A 21,025-nucleotide genomic window follows, 5' to 3' on the forward strand; every position below is an offset into this window, starting at 1 on the left:
AAATATTGAATTGGGATTTGTGAGCACGACACTTATGATCATAGAATTTGATCACTGTTACCATTAACACAGATCAGTCGGAATAGCACTTGACAGCAAAAAAAATGAATTTCAAGAATAGTTTCTGCACACTTGCAAGCAGTTTAACAAAGTATAAACCAAAAGAATCATGCACTAATTCAATCTTGTAAAAGTTGCAATTAGCAAAAAATTTGAACTACGCAAGGGAAAGTTTGAATCATTCAAGCTTCAAGTTGCTAGTGATATTCTCAGAGATTCAGTTAATGAATATATGCCGTAAGAATCAACATAAAGCTGAGCTGTGAAGAGGATTACCAAGTAGTAGCTGGAAATTGGATCTTGCATACGAGTTCACAAAAGCAGAGGTACTACTCAAGGAGGGGCACTACTCAATGATCATGGCTTTGTTTGAAGGAGGTAACAGAATAATCTGATTGAACACTCAATAATGATACCATTGTTGTCAAAACTAGTGACAGAGGTTATGTTGAACACCTTCACTATACATCAACACAGATCCATATTTCTTTTCATCTATTCCAGTACATTATCTTGCAATAGATTAATACATTATACATATTCACACACATATTGTGTGTGTGTGGGTGAGAGAGAGAGAGAGAGAGAGAGAGAGAGAGATGGTGTCACCTGCTGAAACCCATACCATCCGGCCTTGTCTAAGATTCTGCCTTTGTCCATTATAATGTCCAGAATTCATTTATATTTCCGGCAGTAAAAGGTTGTGTGCTTGATATAAAATGTTGACACAAACCTGAGGAATCTTCTTGCCTTGATTTTCAAAGGCCATTACCATGTCTTGGTCTTGGCATCAGAGTGGAGATATGAATATGGTCCAGACCATGAGCTTTTCTCGCACATAGTGGCTGCTCTCTCCCTTTTGAATTGTCCATAGCGGTAGCAGTGAAGAAAATCATGACCTGCAGCTGCAAGTCATAAAACTCCATAGTGTTAGTGAAATAACTCAAAGACAGGCAATAAAATAAATCTTATATCAAAAAAGAATCACAAATCAATTTTTTGGTGATTGAATCTCCTCCTTACGATCCTTCAAGCCTGAGGGAATATCTGTTGTCTTCTTTCAGTGTTTATTATCTTATTTTATCTTTTTGCTCTTTTACCAGGAAAAAATTTTATTTTCAAAGTCTGAGGAGGGAGAATGCTTTGAGTTCCTGAATTCCTTACTCAAGCACTAATGAAGCTTCAACTTTATAGTTCCATTGTGAGAACCAATCATCTGTCAACATAAAAATGTTAAAAAAATCCTCATCAGCTATGCTTGCTACCTTAATTATAGTCTTCACTTTAAATGCTGATGAATCCTTCTTGACAAACACTAGGCCCACTGTAGGAACTTTGACTTTGTACTATCCATTATAGCAAAAACTTCCATCACTTACTGCTTGAGCTTCGACATTAACCATTCTAAGATCCTTGTCCACCTTATAGGTTTGCATCTCATTCCTATAATCAATCCAACTATAACCCGGTTCCTTAATAACTTGTTTCTCACTCATCAGCTCTCTAACAGCCTTCACATCATCCCATCTTCCCAAAGAAGAATAGATATTGGCCAAAAGCACATAAGGGGCAGAATTATGTGGGTCCAGGTGGAAAAGTTCATCTGCTGCTCTTTTTGCTAAGTTCACATTAGCATGAACACGACAAGAACTAAGCAATACCTCCCATATAACTGGGTCATCTTTATATGGCATCTTATCTATAAGCATTTCTGCTTCATGGAATCGACCAGCTCGGCCCAGAGAATCAATAATGCAAGTGTAATGGTCCAAGAAAGGCTCAACTCCATGTTCTTGATGCATTGAATCAAATATTTCTATGCCAACATCCACCAATCCAGAATGGCTGCAAGCAGTTAAGACGGCAACAAATGTTATACCATCAGGTTTCTCACCTGAACTGATCATGTCATTGTAGAGACAAACAGCCTCATATCCATGTCCATTTTGTGCATACCCGTGTATCATTTCATTCCAAGTGACAGTGTTTTTGCCAGGCATCATATCAAAGAAACATCGGGCCCCATCTACATCACCACATTTCGAATACATATCAATAAGAGCACTCCCCACAAAGATATCATTCATAAATCCATCTTTTGCTATTTGAGCGTGAACCTGCCTCCCTTGAAATGAAGAAGATACTTTAGCACAGCAACTCAGAACAGTAGCATAAGAAAATTGGGTGGGACACATTCCATTTTGTCTCATCTGCTTGAATAGTGTGAAAGCTTCCATGTCCAGAGAATTAAACGAAAAACCAGCTATCATTGAATTCCAACAAACAATATCTAATTCAGACATGTTAGAAAATATACGAGTTGCCATCTCTGTCTTCCCACACTTAGCATACATGCCAACTAGTCCACTGGCAACATATATGTCAGTATGAAAAAACGCCTTTTGTGAGGCGGCATGGACCTGCTTTCCAGACTCCAGAAGCCCTGTTGCTGCACATGAGCTGAGGATAATAGCCAATGTAGTCCGATCAGAATGCACACTTTGAAACTGCATTTCCCTGAACAGTTTTATTGTCTCTTTGTGATTCCCACTCTGGGCATAGCCAGAGAGCATGGCATTCCATGAACTCACCCTTGGGCATGGCATGCTATCAAACATTTGACGCCCGGTTTCAATATCCCCGGACTTGATGCATGCTGCAAGCATATTAATATAGGTGACTTCATCCGGTTCAAAACCGCTACACTGCATTCTTTGCAGGTACTCCACAGCTTTCTCACTTTGGTACTTCTGGCCATACCCAGCTATCATAACATTCCAAGAAACAATGCTGACTTCCGACAAATTAGCAAAAACCTTCTCGGCACTATCCATGTCCCCATTCTTAGCGTACATATCAAGCAATGAATTATTTAAATGAAGATCTTTCTCGAATCCAAGTTTAATCGTGAGGCCATGAACTTGTTGTCCATGTACATTATACGAAAGCACGGCATTGAGATCATCCTGACCAAAGTCTCCACATACCCCTCTAGCACAAACACCTAAAATGCTCGACAATGAAACAGAATCGATACCAATTCCTTTTCTACACATCAGTCTAAACATTTCCAAAGCTTCCACAACTCGATCTGTCTGCACTAACCCACCCATCATCGCAGTAAATGTGACCTCATTATGCTCAGGCATGTCCTCAAAAACTCGAATTGCATCCCTAAGCAGCCCACACTTTGCATACATGCACAACAAAGCATTAGCCACGTACATATTCACGTCAAGGCCAACCTTAATAACAAGACCATGACATCTCCTACCACACTTAGAATCCTCCAATGCACCACATGCACTAAATACACTCGCCAACGTGAAACGGGTTGGCAAAAATCCTTCTGAAATCATTGAATCATAGGCATCCAATGCCTTTTTTTCAAACCTGCTTCGGGCGAATGCACTAATCAAAGTGTTCCAAGACACAGTGTTTCTTTCAGGCATTTTAACAAACAAGGTATAGGCATCATGTAAATTTCCAGCTTTGCAGTGAGCTCCCAGGATGGCATTCCAAGAATAGACGCCTTTGTGAGGAATTTGGTCGAATACTTGGTGGGCAGAATGGATTTTCCCGCATTTGGAGTAGAGCTCGATGAGGCGGTTGGAGAGGAAGGAGTCGGAAGCGAGGCCGATGCGAAGGATAAATGCGTGGATGAGTTTTCCGGCAAGGTGGGATTTATTGTCAATGCAAGACTGCAAGAGGTTTGCTAAGTAAGTGGTGGTTTTGCTTTCCATGCTTACTGTTACATCAATATTATGCTTAGCCTAGCGCAGGTAGTAGAGTTTTCGAAAAAGAAGGATATCCCCTGCAATGTGTTAACCTACCATAACTACCATGGGGCAAGAGTTGGCACAATCAAAACAAGCCATGCCAATTTAAAAAAAAAAAAAATTCAATGAATCTATTACATCTTCCTTGCATATAAAAATTTTTAAAAAAATATCCTATATATTAGTAATCAAATGTTTAAATTTTAAATTTTTATAATTTAAAATTAAAAATAAATAAATAAGTTTATTAATTAAGCATGGTTTAAGCATGCACTATTATTATGAGTTGGTAAAATTTAAGGGACTGTTTGGTTTACCAAATCTTGAATTTGAATATTGTGGGATTTATTGTCAATGCAAGACTGCAAGAGGTTTGCTAAGTAAGTGGTGGTTTTGCTTTCCATGCTTACTGTTACATCAATATTATGCTTAGCCTAGCGCAGGTAGTAGAGTTTTCGAAAAAGAAAGATATCCCCTGCAATGTGTTAACCTACCATAACTACCAAGGGGCAAGAGTTGGCACAATCAAAACAAGCCATGCCAATTTAAAATAAAAAAATTCAACGAATCTATTACATGTTTCATGCATAAAAAGTTAAAAAAAAAATTAATGTTTATACCAGCAATCAAATGTTTAAATTTTAAATTTTTATAATTTAAAATTAAAAAAAAAAATTATTGATTAAGCATGGTTTAAGCATGTACTATTGTTATGGGTTGGTAAAATTTAAGGGATTGTTTGGTTTACCAAATCTTGAATTTGAATATAAAAGAAAAAAAATCACATTTGGTAGTATTTTGTAAGATATTTTGAATACATATTTTAGATATAAAATATGTTATACTTAAGTTTGGTCATTATTTTTTATTTATTTATTAAAAAAAAATAACTTATCTCACTTATACACACTTACATCAAAAAAAAAAAATTATGTTTTCACAATATTTATAAATATGTCACTGTGTCTATATTTAAAAAAAAAACAAAAAAGCTGAAAAGTTGTTTTCATTTTTTTTTATTCAAATCAAACTTTTAGAAAATTGAAAATGAAAACTACTAAGGTAATTTATTTAGCTGAAATTAAAATTTTTTTGCTGAAAGTATTATAAATAAAATTAAAAAGAAGCTAAAATAGTATAATAGAATTCATAAATAGTGCTAAAAAATACAATATAATTTATAAATAATAGTAAAAATAAGCTAAATAAAAAAAAAATCTTTTTTTGAGGGGAAAAAAAAAAAAAAGTCTTTTTTAAGCAAATGCCAAACAGAACTAAATGAGGATGGGTTACGCGAATCTTAATAATGTCTAAACTCCGATTTTCAATAACGTCTAAACGCTTTACACGAATCTCATCACCAAACTTCATGCACACCATTACCAACTGTAACCACATTGAACATTCACGTGTGCTTTACTCGAATGCTGAACAACAGCCTTCGCCAACCCAGTTACAATCAATCTTACAAGATTGTTCTGGCCCGTCTGTTCTTCAACAAGGTAGACAGGTTCATGCCCAGGTCATTGTCAGTGGGTATACTTACAGCAGCAACAATGTTCTTCTGGGTGCAAAGCTTTTGGGCATGTATGTTCTTTGTGGCAGTTTTGTGGATGCTAAGACCCTGTTCTATAATCTTGAACTCAGGTCTTCTGCTTGGCCTTGGAATTGGATGATTAGAGCGTTTACAATGATGGGCTGGTTTGATTTTGCCTTGTTGTTTTACTTTAAGATGTTGGGTTGTGGTATTTCTCCTGATAAGTATACTTTTCCTTGTGTGATAAAGGCTTGTGGTGGTTTGAATAATGTAAGGTTGGGTAAGTTAGTTCACCAAACAATTCGGTTGACGGGTTTTGAGTTTGATGTGTTTGTGGGTAGTTCTTTGATCAAGTTGTATGCAGAGAATGGTTGTATCGGTGATGCGCGGTATTTGTTCGATAAAATGCCTCATAAAGATTGTGTAATGTGGACTTCTATGCTTAATGGTTATGTAAAAAATGCAGATAGTAGTAGTGCTTTGCAAATGTTTTTGGAAATGAGGTATAGTGACACTAGGCCCAATTCTGTGACGTTGGCTTGTATGTTGTCTGTTTGCGCCTCAGAAGCAATGGTTGTTTTGGGGACCCAGCTTCATGGACTTGTCATTAGGTGTGGGTTGGAGTGGGATCCTCCTGTGGCTAACACATTGTTAGCTATGTATTCAAAATGCCAGAAACTGTTTGATGCATGTGAGCTATTTGATAGGATGCCAAAAACTGATTTGGTAACTTGGAATGGAATGATTTCTGGATTTGTACAAAACGGGCGTATGGGCGAGGCCTCACATTTGTTTCGGGAGATGATATCTGTTGGTGTCAAACCAGACTCGGTCACCTTTGCAAGTTTCCTTCCATCAGTTACTGAATCCGCATGTCTCAAACAAGGTAAGGAAATTCATGGTTACCTAGTGAGACATGTTGTGCCTTTGGATGTATTCTTGAAGAGTGCACTTCTTGATATATATTTAAAGTTCAGTAAAGTGGAGATGGCATGCAAAATTTTTAGCCAAAGCAGCACAACTGATGTTGTAGTGTGCACGACTATGATTTCAGGGCTTGCACTTAATGCGATGAATAGTGACGCTTTAGACATTTTCAGGTGGTTACTGAAGGAGAAGATGAGACCGAATTCTGTAACACTGGCAAGTGTTCTGCAGGCTTGTGCTGGTTTGGCCGCCCTGAACTTGGGGAAGGAATTGCATTGTAACATTCTCAAGAATGGGCTTGATGGGAGGTGTCGTGTTGGAAGTGCAATTACAGACATGTATGCTAAATGTGGAAGGTTGGATCTTGCTCATCACACTTTTGAAAGGATGTCAGAAAGGGATAGTGTGTGTTGGAATTCAATGATCACAAGCTGTTCCCAGAATGGTAAATCAGATGAGGCCATTGATCTTTTTCGTCAAATGGGGAAGCGAGGAACCCAGTATGATTGTGTGAGCATTTCAGCTGCACTATCTGCTTGTGCAGCCTTATCATCACTCCATTATGGGAAAGAGATCCATGGTTTCATGATTAAAGGTGCATTCAGCTCTGATAGTTTTGCTGAGAGTGCACTGATAGAAATGTACGCTAAATGTGGAAACTTGGATTCTGCTCGCTGTGTGTTTGACATGATGCAAGGGAAGAATGAAGTTTCTTGGACTAACATAATTTCTGCTTATGGGAACCATGGTCGCCTCAAGGACTCTCTCACTCTATTGCATGAAATGTTGGAAAACGGAATTCAGCCTGATCATGTCACCTTTCTTGCAATAATTTCTGCTTGTGCTCATGCAGGCCAAGTTGACCACGGAGCTCATTACTTCCATTGCATGACTGAGGAATATGGAATTCCAGCACAGATGGAGCATTATGCATGCATGGTAGATTTGTTTGGACGTGCTGGTCTGTTGGATAAAGCATTTGAAACTATAAAAAGTATGCCATTCGCTCCAGATGCTGGTGTTTGGGGGACATTGCTTGGTGCCTGTCGAGTCCACGGCAATGTTGAACTTGCTGAAGTTGCTTCTAGACATCTTTTTGATTTAGACCCACAAAATTCTGGCTACTATGTGTTGCTTTCAAACATACATGCTGATGCTGGACAGTGGGGGAGTGTGCTTAAGATACGGAGTTTGATGAAAGAAAGGCATGTTCAGAAGGTACCTGGGTACAGCTGGATTGACATCAATAACATCACCCATATGTTTTCTGCTGCAGATGGAAGTCATCCACAATCTTCTGAGATCTATTCACTACTGAATAATCTTCTTCTAGAGCTAAGAAAAGAGGGCTATGTTCCTCAGCTTTTACCTTCCAATGCACCCACAAACCATGGGATTGTGATTACCAGAAAATAATACCAATTTTTTATTATCTGAGTGTCAACTGTAACTAATATCTAACGTCGGTTTGATGTCTTGCCAAGGTAAGTGAGGGCATTGCTGTTTTTTGTGTTATGCTCTTCTACCTTGTTATCTTATTAACGGAGATATATTTGAGCTTCTATGATTAAAAGAAGCCTGTAATTATGATACAAGAAATTCAAATTTTGTTATCTACACTGCATTTGTCAATGTAGAATATAATTATTTCAGAAACACAAAAAATGATCTTAATTAAATGATATTGTTTTCTGAATTTAATGGAAAACAAATAAGATGTTACCAATTTATGACATGCTCCTTAGTGAACATTTTGGGTACTCTTTGAGATCAAGGGTGCTGTGTTTAGTCACTACTTTAAGTTCAGTTACATAGATGATGACATATGTGGAGAAATGGAAGGGCCATCATTCATTCCAAAATTTTCATCAAATTAACAGGGTTGGCAATGGGCGTAATGAGCTTTGGCTTTACTCTTATGGAGGTTGCTTCAAAGTTTCAATTGGAAAGCCAAATTACAGTGAGCTACTTTGCAATTTCTTGGGAATATCAATTTTACTATCTCTTGGCTTGTGATTGCTTTTGTTATCCACATTTCTTATCTCAAGGTACACCCACTTGTGTTGCTTTATGATGCAACAAGGGCCAAAGTACTGACACTCTACTTTCGACTCCTGCTATTGTTGGAGAGTACTCAAATATTATAGATAGCAAATTTAACTTCTACTCAAGATCTCAAGCAAGGTCCTACTGTGAAGTTGGGTCAAAAGCCCTTGATTCCCTTCAACATCATCTGCTTCTAGAGGTTTGATTTAACATTCATTCATGGCTCTTTGATGGACAAAAGCCATTGATATTTGTCCATCTTATGGACTTATGGCCTGTTTGGATCGAGGGGTGAAGGTGGGGGAGTGGAGGGGAGTAGAATAGAGTAGGCTAAAAATAAGCTAATTTTGTGCTAAATCTACTCTACTTTCCCTCCCTCTCCCTCAATCCAAACAGACCATTAGTTTAGTTGAAAAAAAAAAAAAAAAATTTTTTCAAATAGAATAAGAAGCTATACATATTGTATCTCAATTATGTATGTACATATGCAATTTAGTGTTCTATATATTACCACCACATTGGTAGTTTCCATACTTGTCACTCAATTTAGAAGTGTAGTACATAAATTATAATGTCTTAAAAGTGAAACTGGGATAACCTTATAGAGGTCGACTTCCTAGTAACACATTTTCCTTAAATTTTCATTGCCTCATCAGTTATGATGGTGGAGTTCAGAGGACCGCAAATGATGTATTTGTGGATCATTATGGATTGCATATGGTCAAACATGCTTCATTTTGGTAATTGGGCTTTGTCCATGCTGGAGCTTTGGTTCTATTTGTTTTGCGTCTCATTCACACATGAGCCACCATTGGCCTCTGAAATTAGGCAATCTTTCTACGTACAAAACGTGGAAATTTGTTGAAAGTATTAGTGTTCCAACTAGTTTTAGGGTCTGTTGAGGTGTTGAATTTATATTGAGCTTCAGTTAGAACTTGGAAACTTTTGATCCTTTTCTTCTACAGTTTTGAAGTTCATTAAAATTTTGTTGACCATTGGTTATACAATTCCTAGGAGTAGATTTTAAGGAAATGTAGAAAATAAAAATTCTATTCAACTTTATGTAATTCGTTTACTATTTGGTCTTTACTGTGGAATTCATTGTGAGTTTAGGAATGGATTTTTAAAGAAATGTTAAGGTAACAAGTAGACCTCTGACAGGTCCAAAACTGATTTTAGGTTTGTGGAAAACATACCTGCTTCTATCCCTGACACTTCCAAACCCTTATTCAGTTATTATTTACCGATTGAAAACCTCAGCCATGGATAAAAGTCATAAAGCCAGCATAGACAAAGTTGTGAAGTGTTAACAAAATTTGTCGATGTTACTGTGTTAACTTTTCAGTGAGGACAAATGGCTTTCAAAAACTGTGAATCAAATCATTAATAATGTCTAATGTAATTCATGAAAATTGTATTGGCTCATGCAATCAATCCACTGTGTTTTTAGTTTCATTTAAACATTTGCAGAAATTAATCAACACAAGGACTGCTTTTTTTTTTTTTTTTTGCTCAAAATTAATATGAAGACATTGTAAAACTTCAATTCTACACTTGTAGTTAGGGTTCCTATTTTTTGTGAAAAGCTTCACTCTGGCACAAAGTATTTCAGTGTGAAAAAAAAATGTTATAAAAAAAAAAAAAAAAAAACTAATGAATTGATTATACTTATAAGGATATCCACATATGCCTTGCGCACCCCCTATTTTTTGGGCAGGTGTTATAGAATGATATGGTTATCAAATAAACAAACAGTACTAGTTATTTCTTTTCTTTTTATAAGTAATAAGTTTATTGATGTCAAAAAAGGGGAACACCCTAGTACATAGGAAGTGTACAAGGGTTGAAACAATCAAGAACAAAAATTATAAGAATCTAAGAAATCAAGAAAAGATAAAAATGATTGGTTCTGCAATGTAGCCAACCAATCCATTAAAGTTCTAAAGAAAAATAGTTTCAAGTCAAATATGAATATCTCCTTATCTTCAAAGCACCGACTATTTCTCTCCCTCCAAAGGCACCACAATAAGCAATGGGGAACCATCAACCATATATACCCATTTCGATGACGACCAAAATTGCCTTGCCAACATGCTAGAAGCCCCATTACAGATTGTGGCATAACCCAACTCACTCCAAACAAACCGAACACCATAGCCCACAAATCCATTGCAACCGAACAATGAAGAAAAAGATGATTTACCGATTCACCATTACACTGCTACATGTAGCACCAATCCAATATCTAAACCTTCCTTTTCCATAGATTGTCAATCATTAAGTATTTCCCTAAAGTAGCAGTCCAAACAAAGAAAGCTACTCTAGAAGGAATCTTTTGTTTCAAATGCTTTTCCAAGGAAAGGAATAGTCATTGGAGCCCACTAAGAGACTATAATAATCCTTAACCATGAGCCCTTCTCTCTATCCGATTTCCAACACATCTTATCATCCCTAAACCCTCTCATCGAAGCACCATATATGCTATCCATGAAACCAACTAGCGCCTCTAATTCCCAAGCATGAACACCCCTAAAGAAATTGACATCCCAAAATAGGGTTCCATTATCAAACTTCATAATCTCAGCCACACTAACCTCCTGATCTCAGCAAATTTGAAACAATTCAGGATAGCTGAGTACAAAAGATGTTTCGCCTCACCAACGGTCTTGCCAAAATTTCACCCTAGACCCATCCCAAATATCATATAGAATGTGGCGAGAAAAAGAAGGCCATCCTCGACTAATAGTTTTCCACAAGCTAACACCATATGGGCCATTAATAGGTCTAGTACACCAGCTACCCCATTCACAGCTTTCACCGCTATCACTTGCCTCCAAAGGGCAGCCCTCTCCATCCCAAATCTCCACAATCACTTCCCAAGCAAAACTTCATTAAAAAGTCTTACTTTCTTATCCCTAAACCTCCCAAAGCAATGGGACTGCAAACAGTAGCCTAATTAACCAAATGGAATTTTGGTTCATCACCAATGCCACCTCATAAGAAATTCCTCTGAAGTTTCTCAATTCGGTTATCCACAACAGCTGGAATAGGAAATAAAGATAGAAAATACGTGTGTATATTAGAGAGAGTGCTTTTAATTAAAGTAACTCTACCTCCCTTGGAGGTACAAACATGTCCACCCTGCTAATCTTCTTTCTATCTTCTCCAAAATAGGATTCTATATTGTCTTATCCTTGGATTTAGCACCCAAGGGAAGACCCAAATATTTCATAGGAAGAGTGCCTTGTTTACAGCCAAGGACAGTCAACAATAAGTCAAAATTATGCACCAAACCAACAGAACCAACTTGACTTGCCCAAATTTATCTTTAGACCAAAACCACCTCAAACCAAATGAGGATCATACGGAGAAACAAAACTTGATCCAGATCAGCATCACAAAAAATTAAAGTGTCGTTTGCAAAAAGGAGATGAGACAATGCCAAAGATCTTCCCTCTAAACAACCCATACCAAAGCCTGACATGTGACCATCATGGACAGCTTTATGCAACATCCTCCCAAGGGCTTCCATAACCAAAAAAAATAGTTAAGGGGACAATGGGTCACCTTGTCTCAACCCCCTAGAACTTTCAAAAAACCCACAAGGAGAGCCATTTATCAAAATAGAGAAGCGAACTGTAGATAACAAAAGAAAATCCACCGCCTCCATTTAGTAGAAAATCCACCCCTTTCTAGTAACTGCATAAGAAATCCCCAATTTACATGATCAAAAGCCTTCTCCACATCCAATTTGCAAAGTAGCCTTGGCAAACCAGATTTCGCTCTACTATCAAGGCACTTATTAGCAATAAGCATAGGGTTAAGGATCTGCCTGTTCCTCACAAAAGCATTTTGCGAAGATGAAATTATATCTTCCATAACCATGCAAAGTCTAGCGGCTAAGACCTTAGCAATGATCTTATAACCCCCCCCCCCCCCCCAAACAAGACTAATAGGTCAAAAATCCTTGACTTCAATTGCTGCATTTTTTTTAGGGATGAAAGTGATGAAAGTTGCATTCAAACTTTTCTCAAACTTTNTCTTATAAACCCCCCCCCCCCCCCCCAAAACAAGACTAATAGGTCAAAAATCCTTGACTTCAATTGCTGCATTTTTTTTAGGGATGAAAGTGATGAAAGTTGCATTCAAACTTTTCTCAAACTTACCTTTAGCAAAAAAAATGATGAAATACAGCCAAAAGTTTAGGTTTGAGAATTCCCCAACAAGCTTGGAAGAAGGCCATTGGAAACCCATCCGGTCCAGGCGATTTATCGCCATTAAAATTCTATATGACATCAAAGATTTCTGCCTCCTCAAAGGGTCTATTGAGCCAATCTGCATTATCACCAAATATCCTTGGAAATACCAAGACTTCTGGAAAAGGTCAAACAACTTGCTGCTCAGAGTATAAATTCAAAAAGAATTGAGTAATAAAATCAGCAATCATACCTTGATCAAAAGACAAGATTCCATCAACCATAAGGATCTCAATACCATTATTTCTTCTATTGGAATTAGTCATTCTATGAAAAAAATTGGCATTTGCATCCCCCTCCCTCAAGTGAAGCACCCTAGACTTCTACCTCTAACTAATCTCTTCAAAAAGGGTGAGTTTTTCAATATCAGTACGAAGATTAACTTGTTTTTCTCAACTGTTAAAGGATAAATCTCCTCTCTAACATCCAACTCATTCAATTTGTTCCAAAGCTACTATTTCTTAAAAGTGACATTGCCAAATTCTGCTTCATTCCATTTTTTTTTAGATCCAACTTCAAAGTTGCCAATTTCTTAGCTAGTATAAAACTAGGATTTCCTTGGAACAAATAGGATTCCCACCAGGCTTGCACTTTATCAACAAAAGTTTCCACCCTCAACCACATATTTTCAAAACGAAAAGGTGTTGTACCTCTCCGATAACTCCCCCCCTCCAATATAATTGGGTAGTGGTCTGAAAGTACTCTAGGCAGCCTTTTTTGTGAAAATAGAGTGAAGTGATCCGCCGAGAGTGGAGAAAAAAGAAACCAATCTAATCTAGAAGCGGAGGAAGAATTGGACCAAGTATAAAGACCTCCTTCCATAGGTATATCCATCAGCCCATGGAGAGAGATAAAATCAGAAAATCCATACATAGCCCAAGTATGACTTGAAGCCCCTAATCTTTCTGAAGGAAAGCGAATTATATTGAAATCACCTCCTAGACACCATGGCACATCCCACCAACTAATCAGTCTTGTCAGCTCCTCCCACATTTTCCTACGCTTCTTGTTCAAATTTGGCCCATATATACCAGTAAAAGCCCACTCAAATTGATCACCTATATTTTCAAATTTGCATGAAATAGAAAGGCGCCCTACTGCCTCCTCCACCTTTTCCACTGCCCTTCAATCCCACATCAAGACAATACCTCCAAAAGCACCTTTTGAACCCAGGTACAACCAATCTACATATGGACAACTCCATATACCCTTGACAATAAGAGAAATTATATAAAGTTATTTCTTTAATATGTATTCTTGATTTATATAAAATAAGGGAAATTATCATCTTTAGAAATTACTCAACATCAGTGGTATTGTTATTCATCATCTTTAGAGAGTGGATGATGCTTGATTGTTGATGTGATGTTAGAAGCTCATTTGAAAAATCATTTGAGCATGCTAAGGTTAAGGACACTGTTAGTTTGTGGTTGTGATAGTGGGCACCATAATATGGAGCAATCTCACATATGCAATAATCCCAATTGGTGGATGTGTTTCTTCACAAAAATATTAGTATGATTTATTAAACTGATGTTTTATTGAACAATTATATCTTTTGAATAAAATATTTCTTCATGAAAAGACTTGTCTATCACCAAGAACCATGAAAGAGTCTATAAATAGATGGACACTCATTTGTTACAAGATCAGTGGTGTGGGGATCTACCTCTCCACCTAACCTTCCTAGTTTTGTACGAGTTTGCTACTAATAGAGATGCATTTATAGACTCTTCTCTCGAACAACTTAGGGTAGGAGATCGGAGAAGTTGGAATGTTCATTTCATTCAGGAACCAAATGATTGGGAGGTGGGTGTAGTGAAGGTCTTTCTTCGTACCTTGTGATCCAATATACCTTAAATTGGGAATAAAGACCGTATGAGATGGAAGTTGACGAAGAATGGGGATTTTGACATCCGTTTGTTTTACAATGAGTTACAAGGTTCCTCATCCATCATGTTTCCTTGGAAAGGCATTTGGAAGGTTAAGGCTCCTCGGCGTGTTTCTTTCTTTATTTGGACTGCAATTTGGGTTAAGATTCTTATAGACGACAATTTGCAGGGTAGAGGTTTTGATTTTGTTGACTGATGTATTTTGTGTTGTTGTAGTAGGGAGACAGTGGATCATGTTGAAGATATTATACAAAGTAATAATGGAAGAACAAGATTAACACAATAGAAAAACAGAAAATAGATAACTTGGAGGCACAATATCGTTTTTCTTAGAAAATATTTGTCCCTCACACTATTATTTCTAAAGGGTTATCGTAAATTTGTCCCCAGGTTACAACCAAGATGTTAGGTTTTACAAATAGCAATTTTGGATAATGACCACAGGATTTCTTATGTTTTTCTCTAACTTACTATTTTTTAAGTGAACATAAGCCTCTATTTATACCCATAGGGTTACATTTCATCAAAAAGCACTTATGAAGAGTTAAAATATTTCATAAAACTATTCACAATGCTTGAAACCTCTTTAAACTCTCTAAACAATCACCAGAAAATTCTGCAAAAAATTCCTGTTCACAATTTTCGATCGGTTGAAATTTACTTTTGATCGATCAAGTGCTCTTTTTGATTGGTCAAACAGGAATCGAGCAGCAAACTAGACATCCAGAGACTCCAGGATTTCTTCTTTACCATTTCGATCAATCGAGCCAAAGATTCGACCGATCGAAAATGCTATATTTCGAACTTGAATTTTCACTTTATGAAACAATTTTTTTCAAACTCAAACTTCATTATTACAACTTATCCATGTATATACCTATATATACAACTGATCATTTGTTACTTCATTGTGAAAAGGCTCATCAGTTGTGGAGTTTGGTGTTTAAATCTTTTGGGATTTCATGGGTCTTACCAAGATTAGTTGCAAACACTCTTTTTGGTTGGTGGAATTGGTTGGGAAAGCACTCATCTAGCAGTTTGGAATGTCATTCCATTGTGTTTAATGTAATGTATTTGGAATGAGCGTAATCTGTAAGAAAGTATACCATGTTTTGGTAATACTAACTCAGCATCTGTTTTGGTATTTCCTACCCAATAAATGAGTGACACCTATTTCAAAAAACCACATCAGACTACTCCAATAAATTAATCACAATCTTCTATACTATCGATAAGATAAATTAATCATTTATTGGAGTAGTTTGATGTGGTTTTTTAAAACAGATGTCACTCATTTATTGGGTAGGAAATACCAAAACAGATGCTGAGTTGGTATTACCGAAATATGGTATACTTTCTCGTAATCTGTAGACTTTTGAAGATATGGAAAGTTTCAGGGACTAGTTGCTTGCTTCTTTTTTGTGGTTCTCTTTTTGATTGGTTTAGGGCTTGAGGACTCACATCTAGTAATTCTCTCCTGTATATATATATATATATATATTATTCTCTTTTTGCAGACATATTGTTCTGCTTTTATGATCACCACTGTAACGGGACAGCCAGCCACATTAGGAACTAGCAAACACAATATTTTTCCACAACTTATTGATGTGCCAAGTTATGAGTGGTGCAACATCACTTTCATAAGGTCTCCATTACTAATATCACTTTTATTATGCACTAAATACAAAATACTACCTCAGAAATTAAGAAAAAGATTGTGGAAATTTTTGGGTTATTAGTCTTGTTGAAATCTTAATGTGAAAGATTGTGGAAATTTTTGGGTAACTAGACTTGTTGAAATCTTAAAGTGAGAAGATATTTGAACCTAGGTAGCTCAGCTAATGATTTTGTGTTTCATGCACATGTTAGCCTCGAGGGTAGATAATGTTGAACCCTAAAAGCATTCTGATAATCTCCTATTGGTAAGTTAAATCAATAGGTTAGTCATCCTATTGGAAACCTATAGAGGTAGGTTGTGTCTTGATGTTAACTTCCTGTCCAACATGCTAAACTGTTGTAGAAGACTGGTGAGCAGTAGAAGTGTAGAACATGTGCTAAATAGATCCATAAACTTCCTAATTGAAAAAGGTTTAAGATAATCTGACTGGATTGCATGTTTTTTTCTCTTTTAAAACGGTTTCAACCATGGATTGGTTTGAATTGTTGGGTTTAGGTTCCTTTAGCTGGTGGGTGTGTAATTTCTAATGCAAGTGATAGGTTTTACAGTTGGCGCGAGTAGTGGAGATTGATTGATCTCTTGTTACTAACTTATTACTAAGACTCTAGAATGATGTTCCAAAGAGATTTCTATTTACTTTGCTAACCATTCTCTCATTACTAATATTATGTACGTAGATAATTTATTCAGGTTGGCTTTGCTATTAGCTGCACAGTTATGTTAAGAATTAAAACTATATATATTTATGGAAGAGATTTTTCATTACTAGAAGAACTGTGAACTAGAATTTCCCAGCCTAATAATTGATAATTCACAGGTGTATTGAACTTTCAGAGTACACAGTCCTTGACAGCAAGCTGCAATCAGATTGACTATACCCTGTTTATATACTGTTTAAACATATTTTCAGTGTCTAGCTCTTTTCATGTAAGTAATTTTTTTTTATTGCATTTTGCTCAACAGTGAGAATTAAATCTCTGATCCTTGCATAATGTCCACTATTATGTTACAAGGTTTTTGGCATTATACATTCAAAAAAATTCAAAAACACTCGGAACGCCGATCCGCTTGTTGGAAACCTCCTCTAAAATCATGGAATAAATTTAGGAATACAAAATTGGAAAAAAGCACGAGCCAATTTTGCTATGCAATCAGATTGACTATACCCTGTTTATATACTGTTTAAACATATTTTCAGTGTCTAGCTCTTTTCATGTAAGTAATTTTTTTTTATTGCATTTTGCTCAACAGTGAGAATTAAATCTCTGATCCTTGCATAATGTCCACTATTATGTTACAAGGTTTTTGGCATTATACATTCAAAAAAATTCAAAAACACTCGGAACGCCGATCCGCTTGTTGGAAACCTCCTCTAAAATCATGGAATAAATTTAGGAATACAAAATTGGAAAAAAGCACGAGCCAATTTTGCTAAAGTGTGGGACGATGCGAGGCAGAGTGCACACGGGCATGCCCCTAGGCACCCTTGGGATGCCCACTGCCTGCCTCCTTGGAAAAAAATAACCTCCTTTTTTCCAAAAAAATTCCTCATTTTTAGGAAATCGCTCCAAATGTATGGGCAAGCAGCAGCCAAGGGCAAAACAGCCCCCATGGCATGCCTGCGTACATGCTACCATGGGCAGGCAGCCAAGGTCAAGGTAGCCCCCATGGGCAAGCAACCAAGGCCAAGACACACAACCAAGGCCAAGGCCTGCCCACGTCTACATGCATGGATCGAACTACCTTTTTATCCATCAAGGGATAGATTTTTGTGTCTGTTTGGTAACAATTTATTCTTTTTAGTCATTTAGTTTATTTTTTGATGTTAGGTTTCTTTAATTTCTTTTAAAAATATAACTACTAGTATAATTTAACCGACTTTCAACAAATAAGCATATTAACAAGTTCGAGTTAAGTCTTTACTACAAGTGATTTTACTAATCTATTTAATATAATGCATGTCTATAATGCTTTTGGTTTTCTCTATAACTTGAATGAAATTTTATTTTCTTATTAAATTTGGTTATAAAAATAATTAAAATATGTTGTGAATGTGAGAAATATATATATATATATATAGGCAAAGCTTAGAGAAAATCCAATTAGATTCTACTATTGAATCCAATTTTGCACCATGTGTCCTAAATTATTTATTTTTAGAGAAAATTTTATTTCTTAATTTTTGAGTTGAATGTGGGAGCACATCATAAATACCCATTCAAGTGAGTTATTGCGTACAAAAACTAAAGAGTTTAGAATTAATAAACATAAATTTTTTTTTAAAAATGGACAATTTACATTTTCTACCAAATAATATTCTTACAAATCTTTTTAAAGAGTTAAAACAGAGTATGGAATATGAAAATAGAAACTAGTAAAATCTTACTTGAATAAAAACTTTTGTCTTTGATATAAGCTTGAAAATAAAACACTGTTTGAAGAGTTACAAGATTACAAAGTAAAATTTGTAAAAGGTTACAAGATTATATCTGTCTAAAGGAAAGGGTTACAAGATTACAAGAGAAAGGATTACAAAAGTCTTTCTGGAGGGAGAGTGAACTATCTTGGACCTAAGCTTTGAATTGAGAATTGAACTTGGAAATTGGGACCTGTCTTTTGTCTTTGGAGTCTGTCATTTTATAAATGAAGTAAACCATGGTAAGCCTTCAAAAGTAACCTGAGTTAAGTAAAGTGAACTCAAGTTAATTTGTCGGTAAAATCTTGTGAATAGTAAAAGTTTTACTATTCATGAATAGCAGTCTGTCTGGGAATCTGTCAGGAAACACGTGCTAGTGAATAGTAGTGACTCAAAAATATGTCTGTATTTGTCTGGATTGTATTGGATCGGTCTAGAAGCTATTTGCGTATGCTGGTAAATAGTGATATGTCACTAGTGAATAGTAATCTGTCTGGTGAATAGTGATCTATCGCCAGTGAATAGTAATCTATCTGGTGAATAGTGATTTGTCGCCGTCGTCTGTTCGGGAGAGCATTCTGTCTGTCTATCAATTTGTATCCGCATAATTATCATAATCTGGCGTATTAGAGTTATCCTCATACTGCTCATGCTCATGGAGCACTCCATAATCATTACATAGAGAGGAGTATGAAATAAGAAGGTAAATAGGAACACGATTCTTTGCTGTCATCTATCTGGGATCCTTAACGATCCTTCTTTTCCCAATGAGCCTTCTTGCTGAAGGTCTTGGTCCATACACAACTATCCTGTTGGTGTAGTCATATAAGTGGAAGCCTCTGTCTAATTCTTTCTATACATCATAAATCTTGTTACTCAGGAAATTATACCATTCTTGAGCCCAAGCACCTGGATCATCAAGTGATAAATAAGTATCTCCTGTATACCAGTTGTATTCAGGGATACAACCCCAATCACGGATAAGCACCAAAATATGTGCTGGTTGAGCTTCCATATAATAGCTAGTGTCCCAAGCCAGAAGAGTGCTCCAAATTACCATCTTCATATAATTAAGTCCTCCAATCTATGCAATTGCTTCTTGGATGACTTTGGGGAATAAACTAATTTGAATTGCAGAGGTTATAATTAATTTGCTAATAAACCATGCTTCTAGCATTTCAGATAACCATAAAGGATCACGGATTACTAGGTCTTCTGTCTCTGTATTAATAAGTAATCCCTGATAGGGTTGTATCTGTCTCCTATTCCTTCATAGACTATGTCTACATCTCTAAAACTCTTATACCATGTAGCTTTATGAGATAGCCATGTATCGTCTGTCATGTCTTCTGTTCTAATAAATGCTGTAGAGACTAATACTTTAAAAAGAGACATCCATCGGTCATAAGAACTAGTTAAAGCTCTATGGGTTAATATATTCTGTTAGATTTCAAGGAGTAAATTTCTAATGGCAAGCCTCCTTTTTTTTATTGAATCTTAGGGTGGAGCTTTTTCCCATAAGATAGCTTTTTAGAGACTGTGATTCTGTCTTTATGGAGCTTGAATCCCCATCCTCCTTGCCAGGGAGTTGACAACCGAGTATTTCAATAAATGCCCTGATGCTAACAAGATGTAATTCTAAAGCCTGAAGGGTCTTTTGGAATAAGGGTTTCTATTTTAGGGTAAAAGCTGCCTATAAATTATCAAGAAATAGCTTAATATGAAGAGGAAGGTTTGTAAATTCTCCATCTTGAAACATGAGATCAGTGTGGACCACTTTTTGCAGAATTACACTTTTTCCACCACATGAATACATTCCCTCTGTTAGCAATGTATCATGAAGGGATATTGTCTCTATCGAGATGCCTTCATGCCAGTCCAAAATCCTTACTGAAGGCTTTCGGGATTTGGGTTGCACTGCTGGTGCCTTGCCCTTTCCTTTCATGTCTGCCTAGGAGGTTCTTTTATGTCCTTTTCTGTTAATTGGTGGACAAGTGATATTTCTATCTCTAAAAATGACAAACCTCTTTTAGTTCCATAGATTCTTTCAGCATTAGTATCCTATAAGATAGTCACCTTATAGGGAAATCAATTTCTTTTGGGATAAAGGGTAGGATGGAATTAAAAGGTACGTTAGTTACATTAGTTTTAATTTCCTCATCTGTTTTCACAAAATAATTTCTTAAAATAACTTTGGAAGAAAGATCTTTAATGACTTCAACACATATATCTCTATTTTGAAAAATAACTCTATAAGTTAAACTCAAAGAATTCTCTCCATTGCTATCCATATCTATGTCTGTAGAAGGATCAAGGGGGTCAGTCATTATTATGCCTACGGAATTATCTTCTTTAATTTCTTGTTTTAGAATTTTTGCTTCTATCATTAAGTTTTGTATAATTACAGGTTTTATATCTACTCTCTGTTGTT

The 21,025-nt window shown here is 36.3% G+C and overlaps 2 protein-coding genes across 2 annotated transcripts; one reads left to right on the forward strand and one right to left on the reverse strand.

The window, feature by feature from the left end:
• Positions 1–455: 455 nt before the first annotated feature.
• LOC112013032 (pentatricopeptide repeat-containing protein At4g20770) lies at positions 456–3,961 on the reverse strand. Its single transcript, XM_024045425.2, has 2 exons — positions 1,326–3,961; positions 456–965 (listed from the first exon to the last, which is right to left on the reverse strand). The coding sequence occupies exon 1, from the start codon at positions 3,801–3,803 to the stop codon at positions 1,407–1,409; it is 2,397 nt and encodes a 798-aa protein (XP_023901193.2). The 5' UTR covers positions 3,804–3,961; the 3' UTR covers positions 456–965; positions 1,326–1,406.
• Positions 3,962–5,143: 1,182 nt separating this feature from the next.
• LOC112013035 (pentatricopeptide repeat-containing protein At4g21300) lies at positions 5,144–7,920 on the forward strand. The gene is given in 2 exon segments (XM_024045429.2): positions 5,144–7,668; positions 7,670–7,920. Coding segments are annotated over 2 exon segments (2,559 nt in total). The 5' UTR covers positions 5,144–5,145; the 3' UTR covers positions 7,706–7,920.
• Positions 7,921–21,025: the final 13,105 nt, after the last annotated feature.

The sequence above is a fragment of the Quercus suber genome, unplaced genomic scaffold, assembly GCF_002906115.3.
Source record: "Quercus suber isolate HL8 unplaced genomic scaffold, Cork oak 2.0 scaffold_88, whole genome shotgun sequence".
In the NCBI taxonomy this organism is placed as follows: domain Eukaryota; kingdom Viridiplantae; phylum Streptophyta; class Magnoliopsida; order Fagales; family Fagaceae; genus Quercus; species Quercus suber.